The sequence below is a fragment of the Anoplophora glabripennis genome, unplaced genomic scaffold, assembly GCF_000390285.2.
Source record: "Anoplophora glabripennis isolate ALB-LARVAE unplaced genomic scaffold, Agla_2.0 scaffold128, whole genome shotgun sequence".
Lineage (NCBI taxonomy): Eukaryota > Metazoa > Arthropoda > Insecta > Coleoptera > Cerambycidae > Anoplophora > Anoplophora glabripennis.
Window position 1 is genome coordinate 621,163 of NW_019416289.1, and position 9,025 is coordinate 630,187.

General features: G+C 36.7%; 2 protein-coding genes across 3 annotated transcripts; both read left to right on the forward strand.

Moving 5' to 3' along the window:
- Positions 1-209: 209 nt before the first annotated feature.
- Positions 210-8,116, forward strand: LOC111691290. 2 transcript variants are annotated; one of them, XM_023457449.1, is made up of 3 exons: positions 210-2,579; positions 2,810-3,199; positions 8,094-8,116. In XM_023457449.1, exons 1-2 carry the CDS (start codon positions 1,071-1,073, stop codon positions 2,846-2,848), a joined length of 1,548 nt encoding a protein of 515 aa, XP_023313217.1. In that variant the 5' UTR covers positions 210-1,070; the 3' UTR covers positions 2,849-3,199; positions 8,094-8,116. The 2 variants fall into 2 exon arrangements, with proteins under 2 accessions (XP_023313217.1, XP_023313216.1); XM_023457448.1 differs by having other exon boundaries at positions 210-3,199.
- LOC108904181 lies at positions 7,573-8,662 on the forward strand. Its single transcript, XM_018706628.2, has 2 exons — positions 7,573-8,377; positions 8,608-8,662. The coding sequence occupies exons 1-2, from the start codon at positions 7,739-7,741 to the stop codon at positions 8,644-8,646; spliced, it is 678 nt and encodes a 225-aa protein (XP_018562144.2). The 5' UTR covers positions 7,573-7,738; the 3' UTR covers positions 8,647-8,662.
- Positions 8,663-9,025: the final 363 nt, after the last annotated feature.

Consider the following 9,025-nt stretch of genomic DNA (forward strand, 5'->3'; position numbering starts at 1 on the left):
GTTACACTGGTTTTTGGCGATTTGTTATCACTTTCGTAAAAAACACAATTAAAAAAACAGAAATGAATGCTATACACACACACAATGAACGTAAAATTAGTGGATTCCAAATTATTTTCTAGTATTATTTTGGAAGCGTTGGTTGGTAGTTTATTTAATTGTGTTTTTGAAAATTAANTAGCACTGGTTTCGAACTAAGAAAATGGAATTCGAACAATCGAAATGTAATAAATGATAAAGATAATACGATAATCGAGTATTACATAAATGAAAACGATCAGTCACAAATATTAGGACTTTCATGGAATGCAAAATCAGATATTTTACACTACACGGTAGAACAAGGTCAATTTAACGGCAAGGTTACTAAACGTTCAATACTTTCCGCAATTTCCAAAATTTTTGACCCTCTGGGATTAGTCGGACCAATTTCAATAATAGCAAAAATTTTACTTCAGGAACTATGGAAAATTCAAATCGATTGGGACGAATCAGTTCCACAAGACATTTATACAGTATGGACAAATTTTTCTGAAAAATTGACAAGTATCAATGATATACAAATCCCAAGACAAGTTACAATTTCTAGTTACATAGATATACAATTGCATGGCTTTTGTGATGCGAGTGAAAGCGCATATGGATGTTGTTTGTTCATTCGAACCACAAATGCTCGCGGAAAACATTTCGCAAATCTCTTATGCGCCAAATCAAGGGTCGCGCCATTAAAAACGATTACTGTACCCAGACTGGAATTATGTAGCGCAGTTTTACTCGCACGCTTAGTAAGAAAGGCGATTAGTTCATTAACCATTCAATTTTCCAAATATTATTTATGGTCAGATTCTACTATAACATTATCTTGGATTAATTCGGAACCTCATACTTTAAAAACATTTGTTGCAAACAGGGTGACACAAATTCACGAGTTGACACATCCTTCACAATGGAATCATGTGAACTCAACCGACAACCCTGCGGACATAATAAGCAGGGGAGTTAATCCTGAAAATTTGAAGGCGTGTGATCTGTGGTGGGCAGGTCCGGCTTGGCTCACTAGTGATGAAACCATGTGGCCGAAACCTTTCAAAATTACGTATTCTGAAATACCAGAAATTCGTTCAATAAAACCTATATCATTTCCTGTTATTATAAATGATTTAAACCTATTTAGTCGATACTCATCCTTTACTAAATTACATCGTGTAGTCACATACTGCATACGTTTTATGAAAAACTGCAAGGCTAAGAACGGTAGCAAACAAATTGGCTATTTATCAACTACAGAGTTGAATGAATCTTTATTCGTTTTAACAAGATTAGTACAATCAGAGGCATTTAGAGATGAGATACACTGTTTGACAAATTCTAAACCTATTTCGAAAAAGAGTAAATTATATACTTTAAGCCCCTTTTTAGATGATAAGAATATAATTCGTCTTGGAGGTCGTATACATAATTCACACTTCAACTTTGACAAAAAATTTCCAATCTTATTACCCGCAAAACATGATTTGACTTATTTGATCATTAAGCATACGCATAAAAACTTGCTACATGCGGGTCCCCAAACCGTCTTGGCGCATTTAAGGAATAAATTTTGGGTCCTTAATGGTAAGAACTCTGTTAAAAAAATATTGCGACAATGTATAACCTGTTTCAAGGTAAACCCCACCGAAGTGACCCAACCAATGGGTAATCTCCCAGAATATAGATTGAAACCAACACGACCTTTCCTTATTAGTGGTGTTGATTTCGCAGGTCCGTTTCTTATCAAGGACGGTAAATTAAGAAATAGGAAATTCATTAAGGCGTATTTATGCTTATTTGTTTGCTTCGCAACAAAGGCAGTACATCTTGAGATCGCAGGCGACTTGACAACGGATTGTTTTCTAAATGTTCTCAAACGTTTTGTGTCGCGTCGAGGTTTGTGCCAACACATGCATTCAGACAACGGCTTGAATTTTGTTGGGGCAGACAATGAGCTAAAAAGAATTTTTAAATCTATTTTTAACTTTAATAATGACAACCCGATTATGACATATTTAAACAAAAACTCGATTACGTGGCATTTTATTCCTCCACGCTCTCCCCACTTTGGTGGATTGTGGGAAGCTAACATAAAGGGAGCTAAACACCACATGAAGCGAATTTTAGGGAATTCATTCTTAACGTACGAGGAGTTATATACCGTGGTGGTCCAAATCGAGGCAGTCCTCAATTCTCGACCTCTCACCCCACTATCCTCTGATCCCGCCGATCTCATAGCCCTTACACCTAGTCATTTCCTCATAGGAGATGTTCTAACGACCATCCCACAGGAAAATGTAGTTGACACGCCAGTTAACAGATTATCGTTATACAAAAAACTTCAGCAAATGTTGCAACATTTTTGGCGAAGGTGGTCAACGGAATACATCTCCAACCTGCAAAATCGAACCCGATGGAACTCACAGTCACCGCAGGAAATTCAACCCAACACCATGGTCCTGCTCAAGGAGGACAACCTACCCCCACTCCAGTGGAAGCTTGGCAGAGTGAGTGAGGTGTATCGTGGAAAGGACAACATAGTGCGAGTGGTGAGCGTGAAAACAAGTTCAGGTATAGTTAAGCGTGCAGTGAGAAAACTTTGCATACTACCCATTGACAATCTTGTTTAAGATATATTTCTACTTCTTTGAAAGCTATAGGTAGCTTGTCAAGGCCGGGAGCATGTAGAGTCTTATATTTGTATGTAGGGTTGCCTATCTGTGGCATTCAAGCCAGCGCCCTCGTACTAGTTCTAGGAGAATAGTTTTTTTTGTTTTAGTGTGTGGTAAGGACTCAGTATAGTCAGTTGATATTGTAACGTACACTCTCTACAGTCCACAACAAATCAAGTGAAAGTATGTAGTGACAAAACTCTACATAACATAAGTGGTCCATTCGACACGGATTCAACCAGTGAAACCTACGGATACCTAAACGTAAAACACGAAAAATCATAAGACATTAATAATCATAATCACGCAGTGCAAGTGCGCATTCCAATCAAGCCACAACGTGGTAAGCAAAAACGAAATTACAACAATCGGCACCTGCACGGCCGGCGCACGCTACTACACGAGCCGACGAGAGTTGCGGCACCAACCAATCAGAAGCGTTTCAACGGAATCAACAAATCCTGTCTACGTGATCTACAGATGGCCAAGTCAATCCAGTAAGTCTCCATCCTTTAAACATATCCTAATCATTTATTAACTTTGTTTGGTCCAACACGATTATGGCGACTGACGAAAAAACTCAACTAATACAAAAACGAGGCCAATTCAAGGCACAAATCACGCGTTTTACAAATTATCTAGATCATTTCGAGGAAAAAAAGGATTACATTCAATTAAAAAACAGACTCGACAAAATTGAGTTAACATGGCAAGAATTTGACAATATTCAATCACAAATAGAATTGTTGTCTATAGCCGACGATGGCGAGACAGAAACACAAACCGAAGAACGCGTTAGTTTCGAAAATAACTATTTTGATGTTACTTCACGTGCTCAAAAAATGCTCGAATCTAAACCAAAACCGGCGATGTCACAAAACAGTGAACAAGTTAACACAGCTAGTAATGCGAACACATTTCAGAGTCAAGTAAAACTTCCGTCTTTGAGTTTGCCTGAATTTCGAGGTGAATACGACCAGTGGTTAAATTTTTATGATACATTTAACAGTCTTATACACAGCAATCCGTCTTTATCTAATATTCAGAAATATCACTATCTTCAATCATGTCTTAAAGGAGAAGCTGCACAGGTCATTAAGTCGCTGGAAATATCTGACGCAGGTTATACTATCGTTTGGGACCTTTTAAAGGACAGGTTTGAAAACAAATTTTTAATCGTAAATAAACACATACAATCAATTTGCGAATTTCCTCAAATCAAACAAGAAACGCATATACATTTACGCAGATTTTTAGACACAATTTTAAAAGATTTTCGAGCAATAAAAAGCTTAGGTGAGCCAATAGACAAATGGGACACATTACTAATATACATTACGTCACAAAAATTAGACATAATAACAAAAAGGGAATGGGAACAAGAAACAAATAACAAAAATTTTCCCACATTCACTCAATTTACAGATTTTTTGAGAAAGCGTTGTCACTTATTAGAAAAAATTGATACGAACAATAAAACACAGAAAGGTTATTTTAAACGCGAACAAACCAATTCCCTTACTCACATATCTTTACAACAAGTAACATGCGCCTTCTGCAAGGCAAAACATTTTAATTACCAATGCGATAAATTTCTAAAAATGCCAGTACGGGCTAGATACGCAGAAACAAAAAAATATAAACTATGCACTAATTGTTTAAGGCCAAACCATAACAATCTAGAATGCAAATCGGGTTCATGTAAAATTTGTCAGAAAAGGCACAACACTTTATTACATTACGACAGTAATGAGCAGAATGAAGCTGCAATCGCAAACACTACACAATTAAATGTAACGAGCGATGGCGAAGGTAGTAGTCAAGATCAAAAGACAGATCATATGATTATACCGGGTAGTATAGCACATTCGATTCAACAAAAACGAGCTCAAGTACTTTTGTCCACCGCAATAGTACATATTTTAGATAGCAAACACAATCCAATAGAATGTCGAGCACTACTAGATAGTGGTTCACAGTCGAATTTTATGACTACCGAGTTATTCAACAAATTAAAATTAAACAGTACAAAAATAAATTTGCCGGTAACCGGAATAAGCCAGTCATTAACGCACATTTCAAACAAAACACAAGCAACTATAAAATCCACGCAAAATAATTACACGGCTAGCAGAAACTTTTTAATCATTAACAAAATTACAGAAAACATTCCTCAGATTCCGGTTGATACTACAGATTTTTGCATATCTACAAACAATTTAGTTTTAGCGGATCCTACTTACGACAAACCCGGACCTATCGACGTATTGCTAGGTGCAGACATATTTTGGGAGTTATTGTGCATTGGACAGATAAGTAGCGGTAAGGCTAAGCCGATATTGCAAAAAACACGTTTAGGCTGGATAATTTCGGGACAAATTATACAACAGGAGAACAATAAAGGGGTTATTTGTAATCTAACAATTAATACGTCCAATCAAGATTTACACGAACAATTAGAGCGATTCTGGAAAGTCGAGGAAATCGAAAATAAACAAAATTACACAAAAGAGGAACGCGAATGTGAACAAAACTTTATAGAAACTGTCAAACATGACGAAAGCGGTCATTTTGAAGTCGGTTTACCGGTACGCGAGAACCTTAAGTTTTTAGGAAATTCACTTGATATTGCCTTAAGCAGATTCACGCATTTGGAAAACAAATTTAAACGACAACCAGAATTCAAGGCTTATTACGTGAACTTCATGAGAGAATATGAGGAACTCGGACACATGACTCAAATAAAAAATTTCGACGGTGATGATAAGCATATTTGCTATCTACCTCACCATGGCGTAACGAAAGAATCGAGTTCAACTACGAAATTAAGGGTCGTATTCGACGCATCGGCCAAAACAGATACGAATATCTCTTTGAATGACGTACTAAAAACAGGTCCTATCATACAAGACGATTTGTTAGCTATTGTATTGCGATTTCGACAACATAATTATGTATTTACAGCAGATATTAGTAAAATGTATCGTCAAGTTAACATAACCGAAAATCAACGTGACTTACAGCGTATTTTATGGCGAGAAGATTCAGCCCAAGAGCTGAAACATTATAAACTCAACACGGTAACATATGGTACATAACCAGCGTCATTTTTAGCTATACGTTCGCTGCATGAAGTAGCTCGCGAAAACGAGCATTTATATCCGGAAGCTAGTCAAGTAATAATTAGAGATTTCTACGTGGACGATGTCATGTCGGGCGCAGACACGGTAGAAAACGCGAAACGTTTGAAAGAAGAAATCAGTACAATATTAAATAGCACTGGTTTCGAACTAAGAAAATGGAATTCGAACAATCGAAATGTAATAAATGATAAAGATAATACGATAATCGAGTATTACATAAATGAAAACGATCAGTCACAAATATTAGGACTTTCATGGAATGCAAAATCAGATATTTTACACTACACGGTAGAACAAGGTCAATTTAACGGCAAGGTTACTAAACGTTCAATACTTTCCGCAATTTCCAAAATTTTTGACCCTCTGGGATTAGTCGGACCAATTTCAATAATAGCAAAAATTTTACTTCAGGAACTATGGAAAATTCAAATCGATTGGGACGAATCAGTTCCACAAGACATTTATACAGTATGGACAAATTTTTCTGAAAAATTGACAAGTATCAATGATATACAAATCCCAAGACAAGTTACAATTTCTAGTTACATAGATATACAATTGCATGGCTTTTGTGATGCGAGTGAAAGCGCATATGGATGTTGTTTGTTCATTCGAACCACAAATGCTCGCGGAAAACATTTCGCAAATCTCTTATGCGCCAAATCAAGGGTCGCGCCATTAAAAACGATTACTGTACCCAGACTGGAATTATGTAGCGCAGTTTTACTCGCACGCTTAGTAAGAAAGGCGATTAGTTCATTAACCATTCAATTTTCCAAATATTATTTATGGTCAGATTCTACTATAACATTATCTTGGATTAATTCGGAACCTCATACTTTAAAAACATTTGTTGCAAACAGGGTGACACAAATTCACGAGTTGACACATCCTTCACAATGGAATCATGTGAACTCAACCGACAACCCTGCGGACATAATAAGCAGGGGAGTTAATCCTGAAAATTTGAAGGCGTGTGATCTGTGGTGGGCAGGTCCGGCTTGGCTCACTAGTGATGAAACCATGTGGCCGAAACCTTTCAAAATTACGTATTCTGAAATACCAGAAATTCGTTCAATAAAACCTATATCATTTCCTGTTATTATAAATGATTTAAACCTATTTAGTCGATACTCATCCTTTACTAAATTACATCGTGTAGTCACATACTGCATACGTTTTATGAAAAACTGCAAGGCTAAGAACGGTAGCAAACAAATTGGCTATTTATCAACTACAGAGTTGAATGAATCTTTATTCGTTTTAACAAGATTAGTACAATCAGAGGCATTTAGAGATGAGATACACTGTTTGACAAATTCTAAACCTATTTCGAAAAAGAGTAAATTATATACTTTAAGCCCCTTTTTAGATGATAAGAATATAATTCGTCTTGGAGGTCGTATACATAATTCACACTTCAACTTTGACAAAAAATTTCCAATCTTATTACCCGCAAAACATGATTTGACTTATTTGATCATTAAGCATAAGCATAAAAACTTGCTACATACGGGTCCCCAAACCGTCTTGGCGCATTTAAGGAATAAATTTTGGGTCCTTAATGGTAAGAACTCTGTTAAAAAAATAGTGCGACAATGTATAACCTGTTTCAAGGTAAACCCCACCGAAGTGACCCAACCAATGGGTAATCTCCCAGAATATAGATTGAAACCAACACGACCTTTCCTTATTAGTGGTGTTGATTTCACAGGTCCGTTTCTTATCAAGGACGGTAAATTAAGAAATAGGAAATTCATTAAGGCGTATTTATGCTTATTTGTTTGCTTCGCAACAAAGGCAGTACATCTTGAGATCGCAGGCGACTTGACAACGGATTGTTTTCTAAATGTTCTCAAACGTTTTGTGTCGCGTCGAGGTTTGTGCCAACACATGCATTCAGACAACGGCTTGAATTTTGTTGGGGCAGACAATGAGCTAAAAAGAATTTTTAAATCTATTTTTAACTTTAATAATGACAACCCGATTATGACATATTTAAACAAAAACTCGATTACGTGGCATTTTATTCCTCCACGCTCTCCCCACTTTGGTGGATTGTGGGAAGCTAACATAAAGGGAGCTAAACACCACATGAAGCGAATTTTAGGGAATTCATTCTTAACGTACGAGGAGTTATATACCGTGGTGGTCCAAATCGAGGCAGTCCTCAATTCTCGACCTCTCACCCCACTATCCTCTGATCCCGCCGATCTCATAGCCCTTACACCTAGTCATTTCCTCATAGGAGATGTTCTAACGACCATCCCACAGGAAAATGTAGTTGACACGCCAGTTAACAGATTATCGTTATACAAAAAACTTCAGCAAATGTTGCAACATTTTTGGCGAAGGTGGTCAACGGAATACATCTCCAACCTGCAAAATCGAACCCGATGGAACTCACAGTCACCGCAGGAAATTCAACCCAACACCATGGTCCTGCTCAAGGAGGACAACCTACCCCCACTCCAGTGGAAGCTTGGCAGAGTGAGTGAGGTGTATCGTGGAAAGGACAACATAGTGCGAGTGGTGAGCGTGAAAACAAGTTCAGGTATAGTTAAGCGTGCAGTGAGAAAACTTTGCATACTACCCATTGACAATCTTGTTTAAGATATATTTCTACTTCTTTGAAAGCTATAGGTAGCTTGTCAAGGCCGGGAGCATGTAGAGTCTTATATTTGTATGTAGGGTTGCCTATCTGTGGCATTCAAGCCAGCGCCCTCGTACTAGTTCTAGGAGAATAGTTTTTTTTGTTTTAGTGTGTGGTAAGGACTCAGTATAGTCAGTTGATATTGTAACGTACACTCTCTACAGTCCACAACAAATCAAGTGAAAGTATGTAGTGACAAAACTCTACAATGAGGATTTGATTTTCAAAACGCATTTCTTTCGTATTCAAAAAAGTTTTAAACAAAATACCACAAAAAATATTTTCTAATGTCAGGTGATTAATACACTTAATTATTATTATCTTTATAGCACCAATAACTTTTCACATATGATTATTACGTAATAATCTCAAAATGTGTTATGTTTCAAAAACTGCGTTTTGAAAATCAACTCCTCATATAATGATAATAAATAGATAAAGGGATTAAAAAATATGTTTTCCAACATTTCTAGGCAACTTCAAAAAATATATTTTCTCAATTGACTTATTCCATCTCCCATTAAAAT

Coding starts and splice junctions, on each gene's coding strand:
- LOC111691290 (XM_023457448.1), top strand. CDS start 1,071: ATGTGGCCGAAACCTTTCAAAATTACGTATTCTGAAATACCAGAAATT.
- LOC108904181 (XM_018706628.2), top strand. CDS start 7,739: ATGCATTCAGACAACGGCTTGAATTTTGTTGGGGCAGACAATGAGCTA. Junction 8,378..8,607: donor AGGACAACATAGTGCGAGTG/GTGAGCGTGAAA, acceptor TTTTTGTTTTAG/TGTGTGGTAAGGACTCAGTA.